Source organism: Penicillium hordei, assembly GCF_028827395.1.
Source record: "Penicillium hordei strain IBT 12815 chromosome Unknown utg000003l_segment0_segment0, whole genome shotgun sequence".
Classification (NCBI taxonomy): Eukaryota; Fungi; Ascomycota; class Eurotiomycetes; order Eurotiales; family Aspergillaceae; genus Penicillium; species Penicillium hordei.
This window is the reverse complement of record NW_026623144.1, coordinates 3,542,107-3,568,512: the sequence shown is the minus strand read 5'-3', so window position 1 is coordinate 3,568,512 and position 26,406 is coordinate 3,542,107. Positions and strand designations below refer to the sequence as shown.

Here is a 26,406-nt window from a genome sequence, read left to right as displayed (position 1 = left end):
AGCGGAACGCTTCCGCACGTTACCAAAGACCTGAACTGAACTGAACATTCATACCTAGACAACTTAACACTTCCCAAATTATCTGTGCCGACATTTGAACCCAATTTCTCAGTTATATCGACAGCCATGACATTCCAAACCTCAACCCACGACCCCGCAACTGCTGACGGCTGGCATGGCGTCATCCCGAGTGAGCAATTCCCCGCCGAGAAAGGCCGTTACCACCTCTATATCGGTCTCTTCTGTCCCTTCGCCCATCGCGTAAATTTTGTCCGTCATCTAAAAGGCTTGACCGAATTCATTGACATCAGCATTGTCAAGCCGTACCCAAAGGGTGACGCCAAAGGTTGGCCAGGATGGCGGTTCCCAGCCTCTGATGATGAGTATCCTGGTGCGACAGTTGATCACCTGTTTGGTGAAGACTACATGCACAAAATCTATTTCCGAGCCGATCCGGATTACAAGGGACGGTATTCGGTACCGTTGCTGTGGGATAAGAAGACGGGAACGGCGGTTTGCAATGTATAACACTTGGCGAAGTCTGGGCCAGTAAATCTGTACTGATCGGATATCGTCGTTAGGAAAGTGCTGAACTTCTTCGATGGCTCCCCACGGCGTTCAATGAGCTACTCCCACCATCGCTCGCTACAATTGACCTCTACCCGATACATCTGCGAGATAAAATCGGCGCAGTCACCCCATGGCTGCAATCTGATGTCAATGCTGGAGTATATAAAGCAGGCTTTGCATCCTCGCAGGAAGATTACGACAAAAATGTCATTCCTGTATTCGGGGCCTTGAACAAACTCGAGAAGATTATTGCAAACAATGGTGGCCCATTTGTGCTCGGTCGGGATTTAACTGAGCTGGATATCCGGTTGTATGCAACATTGATCCGTTTTGACACGGTGTACGTGCAACATTTCAAGTGCAACCTAGGCACCATCCGACATGATTATCCGGTTTTGAATAACTGGCTCAAGGGCATGTATTGGAATGTTAAAGCGGCGAGGGACTCGACAAACTTTCTACATATCAAAGAAAACGTATGTTGACATACCTATTTGATAGTAATTGACATTGATCCCAACTGACTTGATACAGTATACAAAGAGTCATGGGGATATCAATCCAAAGGCAGTCACGCCTATGGGTCCTTTCCCTGATGTCGAGGAGGGGTTTGAAGAGGATTGGAACAAGTTGGCCGTCGGCGAGGTCAAGCACCCCGCTGTGTTGGATTATGAAACTACGATTCCCGATCTCTAGTGATGAATATTGGCTGTCAAGGTGTTTGATGTTAACTTATGCCCGCCTTCGGAGTCATCCTTCTTCGTCTTTGTGTATATACTTTTCATCTTTGCTTTTTTTCATTCTCATATTTCCCCTCCTTGGTATGCTCAATCTCGTATCAGATAACACCATGAGATCGGTCTTAGAGTCTGAGCCCTAATATTATTGGTTAGTTGGGATGGCGTCCGTCATATGTGGTGTATAGGAGCGGAGATAAGTATCCGCCATTTTCAACCGGAAATTCCCCCCCCCCCCCCACAAATTGCAAAGAATCCGTTCCACCCGTCGGAGACTTCCAATATTTTTACCTAATTCTTTGACCGGAACTTACAAGTATGAATTCCCCAAGTTTACCAATCAGAACACTATTTCTATACAGCTTCTTATCAAAGATAGACTTGACTGAAAGACCACGCTTTAAGGCCGTTATACCTGGGCGTTGTGTTGTGCCTCACACGATGTATATTAACGATTCACTGGAATAATTCTATGCAATATGAACTAGGCGTGTTTGTGGGAACCTTGATCATCTGCTGTATCGACTGTCTTGTGACATATTTCACAAAGCCACATCCTTGGATATCAACTATGCTAGCTAAAACCAGTAAAATCACTCAATAGAGAATCCCACTGGATGTCGTCGACAGGGAGCATGTCGCCCAGATCGCCGTAGGTAGACCCATCCGGCCAGAGCTGGGGTGTCACAGCAACCTCATCGGTGTGAACGGCTGTCATAGACGTATCCTGGCTTACGTCTTGGGACAGCGCACTTCCAACAATTGCCCTGATTTGATATGGATAACAACGTGCTAGCAGCCGCATCTTAGAGCAAAGGCTCCCCACAATGTCCGTCTCTTTGTCTGCAGCAGACAGTCCTTCACATTTCGTCTCCAGCGCGTTGGCAAGCTTTATGACAACATTGGGATACTCTGCTGCGTCAACAACGGCTTGCACCTGGGCTTCCATGGAAGAGTCGGTAGGGCCAGTAATGAGATTGAGAAGGGTCAATACTGCAGTGGGCATGTAGCCCACAGCGGCACATATACGAGCACTTGTTGAGATTGTCATCTGGGAAATCTCCGACACTGGTAGGTTTCTGACCATGTGAATGAGTTCCTTGCTTCGCTGGATTATACCCATCAGCATAGTTGTCCGGACTGCGCTGGCAGGCTCCGCAATCCACAGTTCGCCCCGAAGAGATAATTCCTCGAGCCGCATCTCCACGTATTGTATCTCAGTGCGTATTGCATTCGCTGCAACGGTCAGTCAAGCTCCACCAGCCACTTTGGGTCCAAGACACACCTGTTGATGAAGGGCAGCTTGAGATATCTTTTTCTACACATACCCTCACGCTATCAAATTTCCGCCTCAGAGAGCCGCGCGTAACTTGAACGAGCACACTTCCACCGCTTGGCTGCATTGAAGCGTAAACTTCATCCACCGTTGCCAAGAACGACTGTAGATGGATAAATGGCGCAATCCACCGATCTGACAGATGCCTGGTAGATGCTATACTCTCAATGCACTCATCGGTTCGAACATCATGCTTCATGATAATCGGCCGGCCAAGTGTGCCACATAAACTAATATATATTTAGCCGAAGCCACATCTATCAGGGCAGACAACCTCACCCAACCGACAGCCAATACGTACCAAGCAGCGCCCGCTGCTCATCCAAATTCGGACTAGACTTTCTGTGAAGTCCCAAATCATACAAGATAGAAACACAAAGCTGAATCAACAGCAAAAGTTGCGGGTGGTATCTCTCTGCAGGATATGAGTACCATGCGATGTGAACCAACAGACCACGGAGCAACTCGAGATTCCTTTCGGACCGTGCCACAACCCTCAACGTAACATGCCTCATAATCTCCTCGGTAACAATTTTGCGCAGAGGATGCGCACTACCCATGGTCGCGGCCAAAATGCACAAAAATAGAAAAGGCTCTCGGTCCCTAAGGCGAGTGGCTGTCTCGCCGTTCGCAAGCAATACAAAGGGAAACGTGGACACTAAGTCAGTCTGGAAAGTCGCAACCAAGCGTTCAGCTTCGGCTTCACTCAAAAACCCTTGATCTACGATAGACGGCTGGCCCTCTAGAATGGAGCTGGTCGGCGGATCGAGGCCGTGGGACGGGTCTTGGGCAACCTCTAGCAGCGCGGCAATGTTTGTCGAATCCAGCTCGGGGTCACGAGATGAGCCCAAGTTGTTGGTGAGCGGATTAGAAGTATCGGGCGAAGACCGCCCGTTCTGTCGGGTTAAGGCAGCCAACTGCGACGTCAGCTGGTCGACCTTCTTTTCTAGCACCTCCACACGGCTACATTTATAATTAATACCACAAGTACCATGTGTGTTTGGGGGAATTACCTCGGTGCAGCCTTATGCTTCCGCTTGGTCTGCGGAAGGTCAAGGTACGTGCATGACTTTCCCAAACGGGCGCACCGCTGGCACAGGTTGACGGCCTGTGGCGTGCATTTGGCCTTGGCAGTCGTGCACGCCACGCATGCCCTTCTCTTGACTGTAGCTATTGTGGCATTCATGATGTCGCATAAGGAACGGGGCAGGAAACGGAACGACCGGTTGACCCTTGGCCGGTGCAGTTGGACCGGGAAAACCGGACCATCCGGTCGGAACGGTTTGTAATCCGCCGAAGTACAGTCAACTATATAAAAGGGAAATACATCGAACGAATGTCGCAATGGTATCAGCAATAAATCAACACATTCATCACTGAAATATATATATATTTACTTTGAATAAAAATCAAAAATGTCTTCATACGCCATCACCGGAGCCTCCAAAGGCATTGGCCGCGAGTTCGTGCGCCAACTCGCTGCTGATACGACCAACACGGTCCTGGCTATTGTGCGAGACCCCGAATCGCCCGAAATATCTGAGCTCGCCTTCAATCATCCGAACGTGCACGTTATAAAAGGCGATGTTACAGACCCAAAGTCCATTCTTGAGGCTGCCTCGGCCGCAGCCGCCGTCACAGGTGGTAAACTAGATGTGCTTATCCACAACTCCAACGCCGTTGATATGACCACCATGTCCTCCAACCCGACTCAGATTCCCTTTGATGCTCAAGCCACTCGAGCAATTTTCGACCTCCCATTTAGTACGGCTATTTATGGCGGTATATGGACGACAAACGCCTTCCTACCTTTGATTGAGGAGGGTATCCAGAAGAAGATTGTGCACATCTCCAGCGCCATGGCAGATTTGGATTTAATCAAAAAGAGTGGTGTTAGCTATGCTGTCGCGTACTCTGTCGCAAAAGCCGGGATGAATGTCCAAGTCGCCAAGTACGCAGCAGAACTTGCACCTAGGGGCATCAAGGTGTTGGCTTTAAGCCCTGGATGGGTTGATACATGGGAGGGTGAGTGGCCTTTTTTTCACAACAAGGCAATCATGGACACTAATATCATCGTAGGAGAGAAACCTCCCCCGGTAGTGCAAGGGCTCGAGGTCATGCTGAAGCAGTTTCAGGCAGTCGAGCCTAATCTCAAGGGGCAGATTCAGCCCGAGGAGAGTGTTAGAAAGTGCCTCCAGGTGATTGAGCGTCTGGATGCGGAGACCAGTGGCCTACTCCTAAGCCATCATGGAGATAAGGAAAGGTGGGTATGAGGGCTGTGGATATGGATGAGTTGCATCGGAGTTTGTATCTAACTTCTATATATGTGAATTGAATGGACACTCATAAGGATAGGATCATGGACAGACTCCCAAAGAGTGATAGAGCGCTTCAGAGGGTCTTTGGCTTCCTTATATATGATTTGTGGAATCTGTCATATTATTCATCAATAGCCCAATGGCTTAGGAGAACATTAAACTAAATTAGGACAGCACTTAGTATCATACCACTAACCTCATGTTCTGTCATCTTCTCCCACACGTAACATCGTACATACAGCCACAAAGGGTGTGGAAAACAGGGCTTCCCGTCCGCTCAGCCGTACTTGACACACGCCGGTGAGCTAGTAGTTCTATATCGCTAATACTATCTATCCTAATATCCTTAAGCTTCCGCACGACCCAAAATCCGGCCAGCCCCATCCCGCTTCGACATCGCATATCACGTCTTCCCAATTTTCAATCTCGTCAAATTTGCATTGGTAGGCGACAAACACTGGTGCATAGAACTAGAGAATTTTCAGCATTTTACAGAAGAGTGGCGATCTGGAATAACAGTTCCGGAGGTAGTGTTGCCGTCATTATGCTAGTGAGGTATCTCAACGGAACATAAACCTGCGGAGACAATTAGATTCTCTAGTAGCTATAGATAAAGAGCAAAAGGCAGAGAAATTTGCATGAATTGAGATCTCTGTAAAAAAGAAAAAAAAAACCGGACGATGAGAAAGGAGGGAAAGAGGAAGGGAGTGAGGCTGACGCCAAACTATCTGAATCGGTTTGGGGGGTCATCTGACCCCCCAATAGGTCCACAAAGTATAAAGGGCGACGTTGTAAACGGATTGCGTGGTTCATAGACTGGAAATCGAGAAGAGAGGAAGAAATTTATAAAGAAACTGTGTTTTCCAGTGAAATCCAGTGAAAAGAATGGAGAATGGCGGACAGTGGTGGGTTCATTCATCAAGCTACAGGAATGAATGGTGGGGTATGAGTCCTGTCATGCTAGGTTTTTTTTAATAAAATAATGAAGTAGGTAAAGATATATAATATATTCCGGTATTAGGATAGGGTTTCCTTTCGAGGCATTAGTAATTTAATACTAATTCTATACTAATTCTATACTAATTCTATACTAATTCTATACTAATTCTATACTAATTCTATACTAATTCTATACTAATTCTATACTAATTCTATACTAATTCTATACTATATACCTTATCTCTTTCTTCGAACCCGCTAAATTACATGGTAAGAATTGTATGACTACTAATATACCAACCAGAATAAGATCGTATATAGACTGCGACAAGGCCCATGGATGGGAGCTATTCCTTGTGTCTATGGGCCTTAGGCTCCTAGACTGGGACGAGCCCCCGCAACCCCGCACAACACAGTGTGCACGGACTCGGGGTGAATTAGGCTTAGATCCCTTGTGCTGAGAGCCAGGCCCTTTTCAACATCTTAGACGGGCCCCTCGTTGCCTTTAAACATATTGCTTAGTCCAACTCGAGGGATAGTTCGCTGGGTGCCCGAAAGAGTCGTCCTTTTACTGTAAACTCCTTTCTATCCAGCCATGGCGAAGAGACGTCAAAATCACTCCTGCGAGCAGTGCAAGAAATCCAAGAAAGCCTGTGATGGCTACCTCCGAAATAGTGGCGATGCCGTATTCATGGAAGCTGAATTGCTTAATCTCGGAATGCAGGATGGTGCGTTTCACGCTCCCCCGACAACCTCCTCCCTGCCACCCACCCATCCCTTATAGTGTTCTCACGCAAATATGAACGGCTGGCTAAGAAATATTCACCTCAAAGATTTAGGCCTAGTCTCTCCATGTTCGTACTGCATCAGGACAAACAAAATCTGCGGTCTGAACCCTCACTGGGGCCAAGGTCATCGTCCAACGAACGGGCAGGGCCTTTCGCGCTCTGAAAACATTGGACTGGATGATGAACGACACCAGGACAAAAGGCAGCGAATCCAGCCACCAGAGAATGAGATCGAGGCGTCAGTAACACCCATTTGTATGGTGACTTGCCAAAATTCATCCAAAGAGACTTTACATGCGCCTCTCCCAGAAAATAGCCTGGCTGGTTGGGACGCGCTGTCCACGCCTGTTGCCCCTCGTTTCATTGGCCATTCAAACATCGTGGAGGCTCTTGCGGGATATGAGAATTGTTTGCACCCAGGGGACTCAGGACAAGTAAACGGCATAGCTGTATCTGACAACAAGCACGTGGACCAGACCGAAGATAACGGTTTGGATAGCCTCATGGATTTAGAAATGGCCGATTCTGCCTCTAACGACTCTCACTACTCGGACTTTAATTCACAAAGCCTTATTCCTGATACCTCTCAAGCGTCTTCGTACAGTCCTAATCCGGCTTACTCCATATCTTCAGCGTGTGAGAGGGGCCAAAGCGAACTGTCGAGAAACCACAAAAAATGGAAATATTTCAGCAACTCGCAAGACTACTTTGTCATGCCACTGTCTTTATTTGGTGCAGGCCATATTGCTATGGAAAATTCCAACCGATTACTCATATCTGAGAGCCTTCTGCAAATTTACCATGATGTTCTAGAGAACAACCTCAGTTGCTGGCTGGCAGAAGATACATGCCCATACAAGATGGGTCCGAGGTGGCACGAGCACCTCTCCGTTCACCAAAGTCCGGTTTTAGGAGGGCAAATAACGCCTGAATGGGGCGTATCATGGTCAAACCGCATGTACCATCGTATCAAACAGCTTGACCGATCCGCTCGGTTGACAAAGCTGATTCATCTCACTGTATCTGAAAATCGAGCAGCTTCTAAGGCCCTCGAGTTATCTATCATGACATTTGCTACGCAGTGGGCACAGGGGGGACGGCGCTGGGATGGTCATTGGCTGGTAAATAGGCATGAAGATGAAGGGCTGCACGATGAGTTTGGGCAAACTCTACATCGATCCGTTTGGGAATGTGCAAACCAGGCGCTTCAAGATGTCTCCCAGGTGGAGTGTTTTAGGGTGGTTTTCGCTGAGCTGATTTTCGGTCTTATACAGAAGCCGTCGTCAAACAACTCTTATGATGCGTGCACAGAGAGGCAAAGCACTGCGGATCAGAACAACAGTTTGAAGTGTTCAACGTTGTCACGGGTCATGAAAATCATTGATCGGGAGGGACCGCCCGTATTTATGGAGCGAGGGGTTCGCAAAATCCACGCGCTCAAATACCGATTCAAAGCGCGCCAGACAGGCTTTCAAGGTTCTGTCCACAACCACAGCACCAAAATAGAGGAGCAAGTCTCTCGAGGGTTCAGCACGGAAGAGGCCCGGACGGTCGGTCTCTTGTACTGGCTCGCAATCATGTTTGACACGGTCTCTTCATCCATGAATGAGCGGCCAGTCGTTGTTTCTGATGAAGAATGTCAACACGAAGCTGCACAGAAAGCAGTGCAAAATCATATCCAGAACCCAATCTCTAGTAGTCGATGGGAACTTGACCTCTACGCCCAAGAGGATACGGAGAAGGCATTAGCCCTGCGTTGGCCTTGCCCGTACGAGGTTGTGACTAGAGCCGTTTCCAGGTCAGCAGCTGTCAAGGTGCTTCTCTTCCGCTACATCTCATATCTTCAGAACTCTTTGAGAAATGCTGAGTGCAACCAAATCGTGGAAGAGATTATTCAACGCACGATACGTGTGTATCGCTACTGGGTGAAGACGCACGGGGCTTTATTCCGTGACCTAGTGCGGCACTACGATTCAGTCCCTCCGCGGATTAAGAGCTGGTTTCCGTGTATTGGTATCCCCTGGCATCTTGGTTCACTCATGCTGGCCGACCTGATCGAGTTCGTGGATATGAACAGACTTGGTTGCAATGACGCCATGGTAGAGCGTCAAAACACCTGCATGGTAATGAAAATCCGGAAAGAAACCTCAATCGACATGGCAGACCTTGCAGCTGTCCTGACACCTCGGCCTTTGGGGGGAATCGGTTTAAACCAACTGCCGGGGTTTCACTTCGCCGTCAATGAAAGCCCACTTTTGACTGAACCCTGGACGGTGCTTCTCGTTAGGGCATTTACAAAAGCTTCAATATTTCATTTAAAGGAAACGGAAAAGCTACAGAAGTACCAACGTTTCGTCTTTGATCATGAGAGCATAGCGCTTCAGGTTAGCTTTACACGACTCGAGAATTGTGTTACAGCACTCCGGTTCCTGGGTGCTAAGTCGGAGATGGCTGAGGCTATTTCCATAGTACTATCTGAATCGTTGAATAAGTGCCGAACCCCGAACTAATTTCTTGACAAGCCAAGATCAGCTCTTTTGAATCTCGTATATCCGTTTGATATGGGATTATGATAACAAAATTTTACACAATGTATGCTTATTCTGGTATGCTTGTATGCTTGATTCGTTTCACACATATATCCGTAAAGAAAAGAGCATGGTATATTTGCGACCCCCCTTCCCGGTCATTCGTGGTTGGGTAGAAATTCTCGCATAGAGAGAGTACCTCAGGGCAGTCGGGTCCGCTTTGGTTTTTAGATTTGGCTTCGACCTCCAATCGGCTCCGCACGATCGGGACCGGATTCCCAGTCGGCTCCGCTGGGTATACGGAGATCAGCGAGGCTATATCTTTGGTTTACCATAAGGTCTAGAAGCTACTCAATTAAAATTTAGCGTAACGCAGATTTTAGATTTAGATTTAGATTTAGTACGGATGAAAGGATAAGATGTAACCCAATCAACGCCGTGTCTCAACTATTACATGACTTCGTTCTACAGAAATATTAGGCGACTTGGCGAAAAATCGGCAAGGCTTTCAGTTTGTGTCCGAGGTACTACCTGTGCTATAGGATAGTACAAATATTGCACCGATATATGGTAACCGGCTTTTTTTGTCATTGAAAAGGAAATTGAGTAAACAAAACCAAAACTATAACATCCAAGGCACCTTTGCATTATTTGACATTGGTCTTTCACTGAATATCCATCTCTTACGTTCGATTTTGCGTGACCAATCAACCCGCATTTCGAACCTCTTGTACGCACGCGCGAACAGGGTATATCAGGTAGAACTGTCAACAACCTCACATCTTAAGTTGCGATAATCCCGGGACATGGCTAGAGAGGTCACCCACGGGAAGCCGCAGAGGAAAGTCCACGGCTTCAAGCAACAAAGAAAAGAGTAGATACCATCCACCGAGACATGCTGCGAATAGTACAGCCCCTCCGCCCTGAAAATGAGATTGATTGCATCAATACCGAGACATTGGAAAAAACACCGCAAGATAACTCACTATTTGCAACTTCTCGGCCAGTGCTGTCTCTTTCATGGCTAAGTACCAGTAGTCCGCGATAATAAAGCCAACACCAATGACCACAGTAAAAAGGATATAAACAAGGACAAAATTGGTCCGGAAGGCGCATATCAAGTAAAAAAAGCATAAAATATTGAAGCAAACTAAGAAAAATCCTGTAAAACGTTTTATTTCATTAGACTCTTGTTCACGCTTCGCTTAAAAAAAAAATAAAAAAAAGCAAGGCCGGAAAAACGAGGTAGTTGACGAACCAAAGCTGGCATTGAAGCCCTCCGTCTCGAGCCCTGCAGTGGGATCACTAGGCGACGGTGAATAGGGTGCATAAGCATTATACAAGGGCTGTATAGTCGCGGCGAGGGTAAGGTAAAAGCATCCTGAATCATTGGTGTCATCAGTAATTAGTGACACATGCCTGAAAACGACCATGGCCGCGATATCACTTACCAAAGGACATGAACACCACGGATGAAAAGGTGTTACCTATGATACACTCTAGCAACCCACCAACAAGTAACAGAATGCCCCCGAAAAAAATGTATCCTCCACTATACGAATAGCGAGTTAGTGTGCACTCCCGAATATGAACTTAGACTGATGCCAACTACTGACATATGAGCAGCCCCATTATGACCAGCTCCTCTCCAGCCCATCAGGGAAAAGCATAGAGGGGTCAAGGCCATGACAAAGCCGGCGATAGCTCTAGACTAGTGTCAGTCGTTTCCTAGCAGAGGTGACCTAAACACGACTGCCATACATCGGGGTTGGATTGCCAATGATACTCCGAAGGTTCCCAGCAACTGGAGTTTTTGGATTCAAGTAAAGCTTTTCAAATAGTTCTGGAGATATCATGATGCTTCCTGTAGACCTGGTCCCCTCAAAAGCAGAAGGAGATGTAATATCTCCACATTCTGCATGCTGAACGTCGTTGGCAAAGTTGGACATAATATCGGCTTTACTCGCATCGGAGGTTTGAGTCATCTTTATTGACGAAGATAGGAAGGGGAAAATAGAAGTGTGGACAAAGATGGAGTGTGAAAGCAGCTTCAAATGATTTCCAGGCATTATATAGCTTGGCAATTTCTTTGCTGATCTGTTGTAGATCTACATTATCATGGGCCTAAACTATTGAGCCGGATAGATGGAGAAGGACGAGGAGCTCCCACTAATCAACATGCGAATGGCTTCCGAAATTGCTAACCCATATCATGGACCCCATCTATGGTCGGAAGAGCGGATGCACTGCAAGACTGGGACCTGGAGCTGAACCTGGAGTAGTGGAGCAAAAGTCGATCATCCGATCCGGGGCCCCGTAAAAGGAAGATGACAAACCAGTTGCAGGTACAGCCATCTTGCCTCCTGCGAATGTAATTGGCCATTCTATCTATCCTAGTCACATGTGGACGTCGGTCCTAAGTCGGAGCCGCTCCGCGCCTCGAGAAGCTCCCAATTTCACCGAAACAATGAAGATTTTACCCCTCAGCGGTTCCAAACAAGTCCACCAAAAACCAAGATCGCACGTTCAGGTGGATTGGCTTAATAAGATGCCCTGGGAAACTTATAAATCTTCTCGAGCACCCCTTTTTCCCGATACTCATACCATCCTAAGAGAATCCAATCCTTCCTATTCAAGATTTCTTGCTTCGTTATTGGAAATTTCAACTCCTTTCTCAGTATTTCCACAATGGCCACCCCAGATATCCAGCAGAACGTTCCCTCGCACATCCGTGGAGTGCCTGGCTCAGTCAACATACCAGTAGCACGCTTCCCAGTACCATCTAAAAGTGTCATCCGTGAGCCGGAGCAGATTGCTTCGAACCTTGTTAACGCTTTCAATCTTGCATTGGCCAAACGCGACTTTGGCAACATAGCGAGCTTATTTGGGGACAACGGTTTCTGGCGCGACCATCTAGCTTTATCATGGCAGCTTCGAACGGTCCAAGGCCATGAACCCATCGTGAAATTCCTTGAGAGATGTTCTGAGTCCAGGGACGGCATGCGACTCCAGAAAATCTCTATTGACAGGAGCACCTCGGTTCGCGCTCCGAAAGTGTGCGCACTTGATGGAGCTGGCGAAGTTCAAGGCATCCAATTTTTCTTCACCGCGGAGACGGCTCATGGTTCTGCGGTTGGAATCGCCCGCCTCGCGCCGCAGAACGATACTTGGAAATTCTACACCTTGTTTACTGCTCTTAAGGAGCTCAAGGGTTATGAAGAGCTTCTTGGACATCGGAGACCCAAGGGTGCGGAGCACGGTGGTCACCCGGATCGCAAAAATTGGGCGGAAAAAAGAGCCGATTTTTCTGCTTACACTGATGGCCATGAGCCCAGTGTACTCATCATCGGTGAGTTCCTATCTAATCATCGTTTTTAAGAACCCCACTGATCCTTATTTCAAAGGCGCCGGACAGGGTGGTTTGACCGCGGCGGCGAGATTAAAGATGCTAGGAGTAGACTCCCTCATCATCGATAAAAACGACTCAGTCGGGGATAACTGGCGACTGCGGTATCGTCAGCTCGTCCTACACGATCCAGTGTGGTACGATCATATGCCTTACATGGAGTTTCCAGCGAATTGGCCTATCTTTACGCCGAAGGATAAGCTGGCTGAATTTTTTGAGTGCTACGTCAAAATGCTAGAACTCAATGTTTGGACCAGTACGGCTATCACCCAGTGCGAATGGGACGAGAAAAATACCAACTGGATCGTGAACCTCTCGCGCCAACAGAAGAACGGAGCCACCGAAGTGAGAAGCTTCCGCCCCCGTCATATTATCCAAGCGACCGGTCATTCTGGAAAGATGAAAATGCCTCATATCCCTGGCATGGAGAACTTCCAGGGTGAGCTTCTTTGTCACTCTTCGCAATTTCCAGGCGCCCAGAGAAATAGCCATGGCAAAAAGGCTATCGTTGTGGGTTCGTGTAATTCGGCCCACGATATCGCACAAGATTATCAGGAGAAAGGCTATCATATAACTATGGTCCAGAGATCGACAACATGCATTATCTCCTCGACTGCCATCAGGAAGATCGGTCTAAAGGGTCTTTACGAAGAGGATGGTCCGCCAGTGGCAGATGCCGATCTCCTTCTACATGGCACTCCTACGCCAGTCATGAAGGCGCTTCAAATCCATATCACTGCTCAAGAGGCAGAGCACGATAAGGAGCTTCTAGATGGGCTTTCAAGAGCCGGGTTCAAGGTTGATCGTGGTCCCAATGGCGCCGGACTATTCGTCAAGTATTTCCAGCGCGGTGGTGGCTACTATATCGATGTCGGGGCCTCTCAAATGATCGTGGATGGGAAGATCAAGGTGAAGCAAGGTCAGGAAATTGCTGAAGTTCTGCCTCGAGGGCTAAAATTTGCCGATGGTTCTGAGCTAGAAGCTGACGAAATCATCTTCGCTACTGGATACGACAATATGCGTTCGGAAACAAGAACGATTCTGGGCGACAAGGTGGCTGATAAGGTATCTGATGTTTGGGGTTATAATAATGAAGGAGAAGTCAGGACCATGTGGCAGGATAGTGGGCACCCGGGATTCTACTTTCATGGGGGCAACCTGGCAACTGCAAGATACTATTCTAAGGTTCTGGCACTCCAGATCAAAGCTCTTGAGGAAGGTATCTACCGTTATGGTGAATTCTAAGCGGACGAGTACATGGATATATAGGGAGGGGAGTATGTGCTTATGGATCGGAATCACATCGTCTTGCTAGGATTGTGTTGTCAACATCTACATAAACCCTATTTTTGCTACAATGCTTGTTAGACCCCATATACCCTTTCTACAACTGTGTTATAATTTGAAATCGACCTGCTAGCAATGTACTATCTTGTCAGATACCTTATGAAAGTAAGTTCGAAATTGTTGAAAAATGGGGAAAGACAAGTTGGTGAATAAGCTAGCACTCCCGCATTGTAGGTTGGAGGAATGTAAATTATAGATGCCCCTGAGATGTGAGTAATCAGTCAGCGATCACTGATGAGGCACGTGATTACTCTGGTCAGCTTACTAAGTCTGAGCCCCGGACTGAAATCCAAGTGAGCCGCCGGGCGGACTCCGCTGAAAAGCGGCAGTTAAGATAAAAAGCCCCACCCGGCAGATGAAATATGGTATAGGTACTATAGGACTAGATTTTAATGTTAATAACTATATAGTGTATGTTGTAGTTAGTATGATTATAGTATAATTCTACTAAGGATTACCTATGTATCTAAAACAGATAGATAAAAATATTAACTTATTTTACTAAATTCTTATTTTTTACTTATAGATTTGTATTAGAAGATACTTATAGTTACTAATATTTATATTAACTAATATTTAATAAATAGATTAACCGCTTTTACTGTACTATATTTACCTATGTAGTCTACCATGTATGTTGTATATGAATTCAGGAACATGTGGAGTGTAACCAAATCACGCCATCTGCACCCCGCCATCGTCCTTTCCTTTTCCCTTCTGCTTGATCTTCTTCGTTTTCTTCGTTTTCTTCGTTTTCTTCAATTCAATCTCAATAGTCTTAGGTATCGGTATGCTTGATAGTGTCTTGTCCTAAATTCACATAACTTCCCCGCATTCTTGAACCATGTCCAAGAATCTCCACTTTGACACTCTACAGCTTCATGCTGGGTAAGTATCCCGTCTCCCAATTCGAAGACCAATCTAACAGCTCAAGGCACGAGCCCGATTCAGCCACAAACTCCCGCGCTGTCCCAATCTACGCGACTAGCTCTTACGTCTTCAATGACTCGGCCCACGGCGCGAGGCTCTTCGGCCTCAAGGAGTTCGGCAACATCTACAGCCGAATCATGAACCCCACAGTCGATGTCTTCGAGAAGCGTATTGCCGCCCTGGAAGGTGGTGTTGCCGCCGTTGCTGCCGCCTCCGGCCAGGCTGCCCAATTCATGGCCATCACGGCCCTCGCCCATGCCGGAGACAACATCGTCTCCACCAGCAACCTGTACGGCGGCACCTACAACCAGTTCAAGGTTACGTTCCCGCGCATGGGAATCACTACCAAGTTTGTCCAGGGTGACAAGCCTGAGGATATTGCCGCGGCTATTGATGACCGTACCAAGGCTGTCTACATCGAGTCTATTGGTAACCCCCGCTACAATGTCCCGGACTTTGAGGCCATTGCCAAGGCTGCACACGAGAAAGGGGTTCCAGTTGTGGTATGTTATTTGTCTAGAAATTGTATGAGGATGCAAATCTTACGATCTTACTTTTAGGTCGATAACACTTTCGGCGCTGGTGGCTACTTCGTTCGCCCAATTGACCACGGTGCCGATATTGTCGTGCACAGTGCTACAAAGTGGATCGGTGGGCATGGTACCACCATTGGTGGGGTCGTCATTGACAGTGGAAAGTTTGACTGGGGCAAGAACGCTGCCCGGTTCCCCCAATTCGTTGAGCCGTCCGAGGGTTACCACGGGTTGAAGTTCTGGGAGACCTTTGGCTCGCTTGCTTATGCTATCCGAGTACGCGTGGAGATCCTGCGCGACCTTGGTTCTGCCCTGAACCCCTTCGCTGCCCAGCAGTTGATCCTCGGCCTCGAGACTCTGAGTCTGCGCTGCGAGAGACACGCAACTAACGCTACCGCCCTAGCCAAATGGTTGCAGAAGAACGAGAATGTGAGCTGGGTGTCATACCCAGGTCTGGAGGATCACCCTAGCCACGATCTCGCAAAGAAATACCTGCCCCGTGGCTTTGGTGGTGTGTTGTCTGTGGGCATCAAGGGTGGCGCTGCCGCTGGTGCTCAGGTCGTGGACAACTTCAAGTTGATCTCCAACCTTGCCAAGTATGATTCATTCCAATTCACCCCCCTTTAACCTTTTACTAACACACTGCAGTGTTGGTGATTCCAAGACTCTGGCCATTCACCCTTGGTCCACCACCCATGAGCAGCTCACGGAGCAAGAGCGTCGTGACTCCGGTGTCAAGGAGGATGGAATCCGCATCTCGGTTGGGACAGAGTACATTGACGACATCATTGCTGACTTTGAGCAGTCGTTCCAGGCATCAAAGGCTTTGCCGGACCGTACTGCTTGAAGGTTCTGATACATGTGGATGCTCTCATGCATGAAGATGGAATACCGAATGGACACTACATAGCGGCATGGTAAACATAGTTATGAACTCGATACGGATATCAATGAACATTTTTACAAGATAGATACTACAAGTAGGGCACGTCCGTATATTTTCCATAGGGAAAATCACAAGGCTAAGCCGAAAAAATCTTACAAGGGAACCATTGAAGTCACGTTAACGAGTTATTCGAATTCTCGTAAAATTTGTTTCATCCGAATGTGTCCACCTATTTCAATCACCATTGGCGAGACGTCATGCACAACTATGAAAATTAAAATGGTAAGAGAAGTGCAGAAAAAAAACAAAAACCTCCCCCCCGCCGAATGATATGCCTCGAGATAAGAAAAAAAAAAAGAATTAAGCCCAATCCCCCAACGCCTTTGCCATGCGCGGTGCGCGCAACCTATCTGGACCATATGCACGCATCAATGAGGAATCAAGAAAAATCAATTGCCCTGACCACCAGAAGGAGGCTGGGCACCGGGCATACCGGGCTGAGCGCCCATCATGAATCCGGGAGGAAGCATGGGCATGCTGGCAAAGTTGAAACCATACGAAGGAACTGCAGGCGCGGCTCCCTGATTGCTCATGTTAGGCATGTCAAGTTCACCACCTCCCATCTGGGGACCGCCACCGTATCCATCACGCTCAGGACGGCGACCGCCGAAACGAGTATCCTGGGGGTTAGGGTTGGTGCGAGTGGAAATAGGGCCCCGCTTGCCGCCAGTGTCAGTGGCGATACGACGGCTGATAGCCTTAGAAGAAACACCAGCGCCAATCTCAATGTCGGGCTCCTCAACAATCATTCCAGATTCAATGGGACGTCCACCAGTTCCACCATACTCCGCCGAAAGCATCCACTTGCGATCAGCCTCAGTCAAGCGCTCAATCGGAATGATACTAACACCAGTTTGGTAGTCGCTGCAGTCACGAGGACCAAAGCCAACACCCCAACGAGTCTATATTGATAAAGTCAGTGATAAGATCCAAGGATAAGGTCTGATCACCCCGCGGAGGGATAACCAGAAAGAAAAGAAAACGAAGAAAACGAAGAAAAAGACTTACCCTGAGTTGCATCTCACCAGTACGGTAAGACTCCATTCCATCACGTGCCTGCATGGCATCGGTACGGCTAACCATCTTGATAAAAGCGTGGCGCTTGTCCACGTTTACAATGCAAGTTTGAACAACACCAAACTGACCAAAGAGCTGACGCAGGTGAGTCTCGGAGGAGGTGACACCACCAACGAAAAGAGTTCGGCTCAAGACTTTGATCATACCCTGACCAATCGAATAGTCCCATTCAATGAACTTGGGTCCAGGGGGAGGCAGGTTAGGATCCTTGTTACGAGCAGGTGAAGGCGAGCGACGTCTACCACCACCGCGGCCGCCAGGAGGGCTACGCTGGCGATACTCATTACCACGACGGCCTCGTGCATCACGCGGGTCTCCACGACGACCAGGCGATTCACCATATTCTCCATAAACAGGGCTGTCACGACGGCGAGGGGGGGAAGCAGTACGGCGTCTATCCCAGCCTGGAGAGCGAGAGCGGCGACGATATCCAGTGGGCGGCGAGCGAGGGTATTCACGGCCACGATCATCCTTATTCTGGGCATCCGGGTGACCCCATCCACCAACGTTTTGTCCTTGCATCGGGTTGAATCCAGCCATCGGTCCTCCAGGCATCGCAGGCATTCCAGGCATACCAGGCATACCTGGCATGCCGCCCATACCACCATTGTTGGTCATGCTGAAGAGTTGCAAGGCAGTTCCCCACTGGTCTTGAGGGATACCCTGGGCTGCGAGCATCTGAAGAAGCTGGAGCTGCTGTGCCATGGCGTTCGAGTCGGGTGCGGCAGGCTGCGCAGCCTGAGGAAGCATCGCGGTCAACGGGTTCGCGGCGGGCATCGAGATTGGAGTTCCACTTTGACTCTGCGGTTGAAGGGCAGGGTTCTGAACCATGCCGGGCATACCGGCGAAGGGAGGCGCGACAGGTCCACCGGCGCCAAGTGCGTTCATGGCAGCGGCCATGTGCGAGCTTGAGTCATTGGCGGGAGTCACAGAGGCCGAATTGAAAGCACCCATAGGGTTGGCCGGTGCAAGAGACGGAGGAGCAGCAGGCGCGGTAGTGTTCTGCTTGGCCATGTCGGCCAAAGCCTTCAAGATGCTCGAGGTATCAGGTGCTGCCGACTGTTGCGGGATTCCGATCGGATTGGCGTTCGGTGCAGGGGATCCTTCGGGGGTGTTTGATTCGACGTCTAGTGAATTGTCAGTATCATCGACATACATTCCCATCCTTGAGGACTTACTTTGAGCAGCGTTCAGCTTCTCCTTGAATGAAGTGAGCATCGGGGCTGGGAAAGTCGCACCACGTTCCCAGATGTCGACCAGCTTCTTGATCTTGTCCTAAATTGTGACAGGGTATAGGTGAGTTACATATTCGAAACGGTCTGATCAAAGGCGACATAATCTTCGGATTGAAGTACATCGGGGCAAGGATACAATGTGCAAGGCTTAGCCTGCGCCAAGGCTGCGATGCGGGGGCATGAGGTTTATCATGATACAGGTATGTCCTATTGCGTACCTTTTGGTCCTGGGGAGCATTATTGATGATGTCTGTCATCAAGATGGGCAAGAGATCAGTGACACGCTTGACACCGGCGGCGAAAGTTCCATCAGGTGCATCACCGCCAGGAACCTGGCCGACCTTGCGAGCGGCCTCTACCCACTGCCGAGTTACTGAGTCTACCACATAGAGCACACCCAGCTTGTGAGAGCCCGGGGCCTTCTTGAAGTGAGTGTAAATTTTCTGAATGAGAACTGATTCGTTCTGCGGGCAGGGTTAGCATATCATGGATCACAGCGGGACCAATGAGATGAATCAATCGACGAAAGGGGACAAGCGTACCTGCACGTTGGCATTGCACAAGTTTGTGATGCCGCCAATCTTTGAACCGGATACGCCAGGCGGCTTAAGAGCCAGCATGGATTGGAGAAGATTCTCCAGTTCAGCTACTGCGGAAGACATGGCGGGAAATACTACCGTGAAGTCCACGCGTAAGGGGAGTCGCAAAAGAAAGAATGAAAGGGGTTCCCAGTCAAGGCTTTATGCAGATGGGAGGAAGCAATCGAGAGGTCCCGGCTACTGCGCTTTGTGACGCGACGGACAATCTCTCGGTATGAAAAGAAGATATGTTTAATCGAGTCCCTGGCGTTTTCTTCACTACAGACTCCACGAGCGCATTCACTGTCGACCAGAGAATAGCCGCCTACAGCTGGAATACAGCCTAGCGATATTGTGTCCAGGAAGGGCTGCCTGGCGCCGAGTACGAGAGTACGGGGAGTACGGGAGATGTACAGCCTAGAGCGTCTTTTGCAGTGAGATCCCAGAGAAAAACCAGATCAGGGTTTACGGAGTCCAAGAGGATCCAGTGAAGTCCAGCGCAGTCAGCGGGTGGACTGAAGTTGAGAAACTGATGAAATCGAAAAGAAAAAGGATTGCTGAGATGGGGGGATGAAGATGAGGATTAATGGAAGGATCATCAAAGGGGACAAGCAGACTTTGCGACTGACGCTAGTCCTATTATGGATTAATCACGTGCTGATTACCACTTGCATCTTTGGTTGTTGTACGTAACCGGAGGTTTTTGATCTTATATCTGCCCAGGTGGAGTTGAAGACCTAACAAAGGCGACTAAAAGAGAGGCCGAGGTGACTTGTTAAACCCTAACAACCGCAAGGCTCGTGTCAATAAACATTGAGTTTTCAAGTATTGACCTTGAAAGAGATTCGGCATTTGTTTACAAAGTCCCTTTTTTGTATCATATTTGGTGGTTATATATATGGTTGAGAGGAATGATTATAAGCTCTCTATTGAAGTAATGATTAAAGCCTACTAAACAATGGAAATTGAAGACCTTTTGATTCCAACAATAATAGTAAAGCACAGCATCTTACAACATACCCCATACATTATTATTATTATTACAGTTGATTACAGCTGATGAGCCGAGGGACCCGTGAGCATGTCCCTTTTTGCCCATACATTTCTGCCCCTGGCTCCCGCCCTATAGCTCCCGGCCTCGGTGAACCATTTCAGAAAGGCCATTGTACAACAGGTATATTTTTTGGTATAACGATAGACCTAGAATTTGCGATCTACAATTATCTACTCGAATTCATGGCATCCAATGCATTATCGCATCGGCGAGCACGGAGTATGTAGTATGTAGTATAATATCCATCTGATAAGGTCCCTACCGAGGTTTTCCATATCGGACGGATGGCGGCACGGAAGAAAATGGCGACTTTTCGACGTCATTACCTGCCGCTCAGTGTATTTGCAGTACCGCCCGCGAAATTTAGAAACATGAGAACCGGGGCAAAATGTGGGAGGATCTGAGTACGGATATTAATGATTAAATAGTAAATTGATACATAGGTATCTATTATTATAAAATCTTATATAAATACATAATCTCTTAGATCTAGGTAGATATGTAGCATTACCATATTGTATGTTGTAGTAGAAAAGAACACATATTCCAAATCAAATTTCCGTATTTCGCAATCCGCTACGTAGTGAGCATCACAGATCTGCCGGCAGCCCGAGCCCGTGCTCTTCCGTACCGTTGAGGAAAAATTACAGTAGAGACGACCTCGGGGGAGCTATCTATAGCTGACTGAGCTTCCACGGCGTCCCGAAAGTGGCCCAGTTACCGTACCGACCGTACCGGCTGTAATACGGCCAAATGGGAAAAAAACCGAGAAAATTCCAGGCGCAAAAGAGCTCCTCCCCGAATTCTTTCCTTTCTTTCTTCTTCTCCCCCAGGCTTTGTGACCACTTCTCCATTTCCTCCATATTACCCATTTTATATATCCTGTCTGAGTCGACATGGCTTCTTCCCTCAGAATCGGTACTACCGCTCTCCGGTCTTCCATCGCGAAGCCGGTGCAGACCGCTGCCTTCAATGGCGTGCGCTGCTACTCTTCCGCTAAGACCAAGGTATGATGCTCTTCAGATTTAACCAAACTTCAACGGAATGCTAACTTAGTTCGATTGTCTAGTCCCTCAAGGACACCTTCGCCGACAACCTTCCTGCCGAGATCGAGAAGGTCAAGAAGCTCCGCAAGTATGTGGCGCGCCCTTTTATTCAAAATCAAACACCAGCTAATCATAGTATTTCAGGGAGCACGGCAACAAGGTCATTGGTGAGGTTACCCTTGATCAGGCTTACGGTGGTGCCCGTGGTATCAAGTCCCTCGTTTGGGAGGTAAGTTAAGAAATTTCACAGCCCCTAGCAAAGGATAACGCTAACCTTGGTTTTTTTTATTAGGGATCCGTCCTCGACTCTGAGGAGGGTATCCGTTTCCGTGGCTACACTGTAGGTTCTGATTGACCCGGATATTGTTTCCTGCTTGCTCACTGTTAGTTCTAGATCCCCGAGTGCCAAAAGCTCCTGCCCAAGGCCCCCGGTGGTGAGGAGCCCCTTCCTGAGGGTCTCTTCTGGCTTCTGTTGACCGGCGAGATCCCCTCCGAGCAGCAGGTCCGTAACCTGTCTGCCGAGTGGGCTGCCCGCTCCGATGTTCCCAAGTTCGTTGAGGAGCTCATCGACCGTTGCCCCAACACCCTCCACCCCATGGCCCAGTTCTCTCTGGCCGTGACCGCTCTCGAGCACGAGTCTGCCTTCGCCAAGGCCTACGCCAAGGGTGTCAACAAGAAGGAGTACTGGACCTACACCTTCGAGGACTCCATGGACCTCATCGCCAAGCTGCCCACCATTGCTTCCCGCATCTACCGCAACGTCTTCAAAGATGGCAAGGTCGCCCCTATCCAGAAGGATAAGGATTACTCCTTCAACTTGGCCAACCAGCTTGGATTCGGCGGCAACAAGGACTTCGTTGAGCTGATGCGTCTGTACCTGACCATCCACTCCGACCACGAGGGTGGTAACGTCAGCGCCCACACCACCCACTTGGTTGGCAGTGCCCTGAGCTCCCCCATGCTCTCTTTGTCCGCTGGTCTCCAGGGTCTTGCCGGTCCCCTTCACGGTCTCGCTAACCAGGAGGTCCTGAACTGGATCACCAAGATGAAGGAGTCCGTCGGCAGCGACATCAGTGACCAGTCCATCAAGGACTACCTCTGGTCCACCCTTAACAGCGGCCAGGTCGTCCCTGGTTACGGCCACGCCGTTCTGCGCAAGACTGACCCCCGTTACGTCTCCCAGCGCGAGTTTGCTCTCCGCAAGCTGCCCGATGACCCTCTGTTCAAGCTCGTCAGCCAGGTCTACAAGATCGCCCCCGGCGTTCTGACCGAGCACGGAAAGACCAAGAACCCCTACCCCAACGTCGACGCCCACTCTGGAGTCCTCCTCCAGTACTACGGTTTGACCGAGGCTAACTACTACACCGTCCTGTTCGGTGTGTCCCGTGCCATTGGTGTCCTTCCCCAGCTGATCATCGACCGTGCTCTCGGTATGCCCATTGAGCGCCCCAAGTCTTTCAGCACTGAGGCCTACGCCAAGTTGGTCGGTGCTAAGCTTTAAGCGCATGAATTTTCCCATCTCTTCCTTTTAATATCATCCTTGGGGCCCGTTGAAAACCCGGGTTAGAAATTTTGTATTATCTCCTTTGTTTGACCGTGAGAGTCTTTGGTTATTTTCATGCTGTATGATAGGGACTTGATCGGTTCGAGCGGGCCTTGTAACAGAACTTCCATGTCAAATCATTTATGATTTCCATTTAATTTTTTTTTTTTTTTCCCATCCAGTACTTTTGTATGCAGATCATGGCTACTTATTCCGTGCATGCATATGTAGATACAGATATATGTAGATACCGGTGAAAAGAGAAAAGCCTAAAAGTGCTAAAAAGTGCTAAATGCGGGACAAAAGATACAGCGTAGGATATCACACGGTCTGACGACTACCTGTGTTGAATCGATCACATGCGGATATTGTTGGGAACACTCAACGTCTCCACATGTCAACAGAGAGAATATTTAGATCGATAGGATACATATATTTGTAATAATTGTATATATTGTATGTATTGTACATATTGTAAAAGTAAACAAATATATAGAATAAAATAAAAAATAAAAAAATAAACCAGTCTAGTATGTACTTTGTGAACTGCTCCGAATTACACTGGTGGATTCCTTCCGGTATGGGAAGTACCGAGTACCCAATGGTATGAGTGGAAACTCTGGAGATCAAATGTACCAGGTACGAGTCCTCCTCCCAGCTTACTGTCCCCAAAGCTTTGATTTCCCCGACCCTATAAGACAATCTACCTTCCTCTCTTCTTTCTCTTTCCATTCAGACTTTCCACTTGCAAATTTCATCCTCTTTCGACTTTCTTAGTCTTCCCCCCTCCCTTTCTTCAAACGCACGAAGCCCCCTATATCCCTTGGTCAGGGCCCCTTTCAGCGCATCCATCATCCCAGAATGTCTACAACTACGTCCGCGGCCTCGGCCCCTAAGCTCGAGAAGAAGCCCGTCAAGTTCAGCAACTTGTTGCTGGGCGCAGGATTGAACTTGTTTGAGGTTACATCATTGGGACAGGTATGGCATACTTCTAATCATTTAGTAAACAAGGCAAACTAACCATCCCTTAGCCGCTGGAGGTGATCAAGACAACCATGGCCGCAAACCGGGGCGATAGCTTCGCAGGCGCTATGGGTCGGATTTGGGGCCGTGGCGGCATTTTCGGTTGTAAGTGTTCATTCAATACCCGCTTCCAATTTCTCCCGACCTGCCCTAGCTAGCGCGTGGGGGCACCGGACCCGCCAGATGTGAGGAACTCAAAAACTAATGGCGAGATCGGATGTTTAGACTACCAGGGACTCATTCCATGGGCCTGGATTGAGGCATCTACCAAGGGTGCGGTTCTCCTCTTCGTCGCCTCCGAGGCCGAATACTACGCCCGCACCTTCGGTGCCAAGGACTTTGTCGCCGGTATCAGCGGTGGTATGGCTGGTGGTGTCGCTCAGGCCTACGCTACCATGGGTTTCTGTACCTGCATGAAGACCGTCGAGATTACCAAGCACAAGATGGCCGCCACCGGTGTGAAGCCTCCCGGCACCTTCGCGACCTTCATGGATATCTACCGCAAGGAGGGTATCCGCGGTATCAACCGTGGTGTCAACGCTGTCGCCATTCGCCAGACTACCAACTGGGGTTCCCGCTTCGGTCTGTCCCGTCTGGCTGAGTCGGCTATCCGCAAGGTTGCCAACAAGGAGGAAGGCGCTAAGCTGTCCGCCGCGGAAAAGATCTTGGCTTCCAGTCTCGGTGGTGGTCTGTCCGCCTGGAACCAACCCATTGAGGTTATCCGTGTCGAGATGCAGAGCAAGACCCCTGACCCTAACCGCCCCAAGAACTTGACCGTTGGCAAGACTTTCAAGTACATCTACGACAGCAACGGCATCCGTGGTCTCTACCGTGGTGTGACTCCTCGTGTCGGTCTGGGCATCTGGCAGACCGTCTGCATGGTTGCTCTTGGTGACATGTAAGTGTTCCACTTCCCCATTCCCCATACTTTTCCCGTTTTTCTTTTGTTATTGTGATCCACCTTTTCCTTTTTCTTTTTCTTTTTTAAATGAAACCTCGGGCTAACCAGATCTCCTTTTCACCGAACAGGGCCAAAGAAGCAGTCGAAAAACTGACCGGCGACAGTGTCACCGCGAAGCATTAGAGAAGGTTTGAGATACCCTTCTGCCGTGCAGTGGTTTTCGGAATGGAAGGTTTTTTTTTTTTTTTTCTTGGTTTTAGTCTAGATGTATTTGCTCATAACTTCATGATTCGTCTGGTCCTGTGGACAGACCCGATACCCATTGAATACATTTACGGCTTTCCTCTTCTTTTACCTAGGTGTCTTGTTCACTTGAACTGTATCAATCTCATAACCTCATTATCTCTCTATCCTTCGATTCCCAATTCGAACACCGGAACTACAATTCCGATTTACACTAACGTACATGGACAATATTTCGTACTCCATAACTAATCCAGGAACTAATTCTCCGCATTTAATTCTCCGGACCTTTGATTTCGGCCACCGAACCCCGGTTTTAGTGGGCTCAAACCCCCAGACAACATCATCCGATGTTCGGTGCGCGAATCGGCCATTCAACTCTTCAGTCCGACAACTGATACTACTGCAAATAAACTAAGAGAATCCGATGCATATCATGACTTCCCTTAGATCCTAGAGTTTACGCTAGATAATTTATCTGTGCCACTCTTGCATGAGACTTGCAGTATGCAGCATCTACGTGGTGTAGTGGGCCAATGCGGGCCTGACCTCGGCTTATGGAAATCAGAAAATGCATTTATATGGGATTCCGTGTATCCGTCGGCTACTCCGTGTACAATACCGATTGCGGAGGGTTTCTCTCATGTCTACATTTTTCGGGATGATTCAGGGTGTCGGCCGAGATTACGCATGCACATATTTCCGAAAAAATACGGAGAATTGGTGATCCTGGCACATAGTGCATTCCTAGGTGGTCTCTATTTCTGTTTTTCATTCATATAGCCATATTCTCATCGACACCTCATCTTCACTGGTAAGATGGCCGAGTTGGTCTAAGGCGCCAGGTTAAGGTATACCTTAACTCCACAACTAGCAATAGTTTCCTGGTCTCGCAAGAGGCGTGGGTTCGAATCCCACTCTTATCATGTTCTTTTTGTTTTTTGTTCATATTCCTCTTGATATAATGCTTTTCTACTTGCTTTTTTTTTAAAAAAAAAACAATAGTTGAACAATGGGTTATACATACGATAGTGATCACTTAAAGGTATTGCCTAAGTGTAATTTGAGGTTTCCTAAACTGAAAGTGTGCCACCACACACAACCATTTTTAGCAAGGTTGTTGCAACATTTGCCTGTTAGTTATATATAGTTAGATATATAGTTGTATATATCATGTAGACTGTAGTATATTCACAAGATGCTTCTACTATATCTATTCATAAATCTAATAACTATGGACCCATTATATTTGTCAGTGCAAGGAAGTAGTAGGGTTGTGCTTGCTGCCTGAAAGATATAACTACAGGGATTGTACAAGGATACCTCAA

General features: G+C 48.2%; 11 protein-coding genes across 11 annotated transcripts; 8 read left to right on the top strand and 3 right to left on the bottom strand.

Annotated features, from left to right (window-relative positions):
* Positions 1-126: 126 nt before the first annotated feature.
* Positions 127-1,266, top strand: N7537_006554 (putative cell wall organization protein/glutathione transferase (Gto3); the record flags this gene model as incomplete). Its single annotated transcript, XM_056897611.1, has 3 exons — positions 127-522; positions 582-1,046; positions 1,105-1,266. 3 exons carry the CDS (start codon positions 127-129, stop codon positions 1,264-1,266), a joined length of 1,023 nt encoding a protein of 340 aa, XP_056753396.1.
* Positions 1,267-1,881: 615 nt separating this feature from the next.
* N7537_006553 (uncharacterized protein) lies at positions 1,882-3,829 on the bottom strand (the record flags this gene model as incomplete). The annotated part of the gene is made up of 4 exons (XM_056897610.1): positions 1,882-2,543; positions 2,593-2,873; positions 2,923-3,606; positions 3,657-3,829. The coding sequence occupies 4 exons, from the start codon at positions 3,827-3,829 to the stop codon at positions 1,882-1,884; spliced, it is 1,800 nt and encodes a 599-aa protein (XP_056753395.1).
* Positions 3,830-4,058: 229 nt separating this feature from the next.
* On the top strand, positions 4,059-4,916 carry N7537_006552 (SDR family oxidoreductase; the record flags this gene model as incomplete). The annotated part of the gene is made up of 2 exons (XM_056897609.1): positions 4,059-4,668; positions 4,723-4,916. 2 exons carry the CDS (start codon positions 4,059-4,061, stop codon positions 4,914-4,916), a joined length of 804 nt encoding a protein of 267 aa, XP_056753394.1.
* A 930-nt stretch (positions 4,917-5,846) lies between these two features.
* N7537_006551 (uncharacterized protein) lies at positions 5,847-6,361 on the top strand (the record flags this gene model as incomplete). Its single annotated transcript, XM_056897608.1, has 2 exons — positions 5,847-5,904; positions 6,222-6,361. 2 exons carry the CDS (start codon positions 5,847-5,849, stop codon positions 6,359-6,361), a joined length of 198 nt encoding a protein of 65 aa, XP_056753393.1.
* Positions 6,362-6,699: 338 nt separating this feature from the next.
* N7537_006550 (uncharacterized protein) lies at positions 6,700-9,198 on the top strand (the record flags this gene model as incomplete). Its single annotated transcript, XM_056897607.1, has 1 exon — positions 6,700-9,198. The coding sequence occupies one exon, from the start codon at positions 6,700-6,702 to the stop codon at positions 9,196-9,198; it is 2,499 nt and encodes an 832-aa protein (XP_056753392.1).
* Positions 9,199-9,992: 794 nt separating this feature from the next.
* N7537_006549 (uncharacterized protein) lies at positions 9,993-11,201 on the bottom strand (the record flags this gene model as incomplete). The annotated part of the gene is made up of 6 exons (XM_056897606.1): positions 9,993-10,139; positions 10,203-10,420; positions 10,475-10,597; positions 10,668-10,768; positions 10,833-10,922; positions 10,978-11,201. 6 exons carry the CDS (start codon positions 11,199-11,201, stop codon positions 9,993-9,995), a joined length of 903 nt encoding a protein of 300 aa, XP_056753391.1.
* Positions 11,202-11,904: 703 nt separating this feature from the next.
* On the top strand, positions 11,905-13,867 carry N7537_006548 (flavin-containing monooxygenase; the record flags this gene model as incomplete). Its single annotated transcript, XM_056897605.1, has 2 exons — positions 11,905-12,565; positions 12,621-13,867. The coding sequence occupies 2 exons, from the start codon at positions 11,905-11,907 to the stop codon at positions 13,865-13,867; spliced, it is 1,908 nt and encodes a 635-aa protein (XP_056753390.1).
* A 946-nt stretch (positions 13,868-14,813) lies between these two features.
* Positions 14,814-16,279, top strand: N7537_006547 (O-acetylhomoserine aminocarboxypropyltransferase/cysteine synthase family protein; the record flags this gene model as incomplete). The annotated part of the gene is made up of 4 exons (XM_056897604.1): positions 14,814-14,857; positions 14,904-15,402; positions 15,460-16,028; positions 16,081-16,279. The coding sequence occupies 4 exons, from the start codon at positions 14,814-14,816 to the stop codon at positions 16,277-16,279; spliced, it is 1,311 nt and encodes a 436-aa protein (XP_056753389.1).
* Positions 16,280-16,767: 488 nt separating this feature from the next.
* On the bottom strand, positions 16,768-19,352 carry N7537_006546 (Nrd1 complex RNA-binding subunit; the record flags this gene model as incomplete). Its single annotated transcript, XM_056897603.1, has 5 exons — positions 16,768-17,280; positions 17,387-18,582; positions 18,634-18,730; positions 18,909-19,154; positions 19,233-19,352. The coding sequence occupies 5 exons, from the start codon at positions 19,350-19,352 to the stop codon at positions 16,768-16,770; spliced, it is 2,172 nt and encodes a 723-aa protein (XP_056753388.1).
* A 1,866-nt stretch (positions 19,353-21,218) lies between these two features.
* Positions 21,219-22,869, top strand: cit1 (citrate (Si)-synthase CIT1; the record flags this gene model as incomplete). The annotated part of the gene is made up of 5 exons (XM_056897602.1): positions 21,219-21,329; positions 21,392-21,456; positions 21,513-21,597; positions 21,661-21,708; positions 21,763-22,869. The coding sequence occupies 5 exons, from the start codon at positions 21,219-21,221 to the stop codon at positions 22,867-22,869; spliced, it is 1,416 nt and encodes a 471-aa protein (XP_056753387.1).
* A 903-nt stretch (positions 22,870-23,772) lies between these two features.
* On the top strand, positions 23,773-25,018 carry N7537_006544 (putative mitochondrial DNA replication protein (Yhm2); the record flags this gene model as incomplete). The annotated part of the gene is made up of 4 exons (XM_056897601.1): positions 23,773-23,889; positions 23,943-24,039; positions 24,160-24,832; positions 24,964-25,018. 4 exons carry the CDS (start codon positions 23,773-23,775, stop codon positions 25,016-25,018), a joined length of 942 nt encoding a protein of 313 aa, XP_056753386.1.
* Between the last annotated feature and the right edge of the window lie 1,388 nt (positions 25,019-26,406).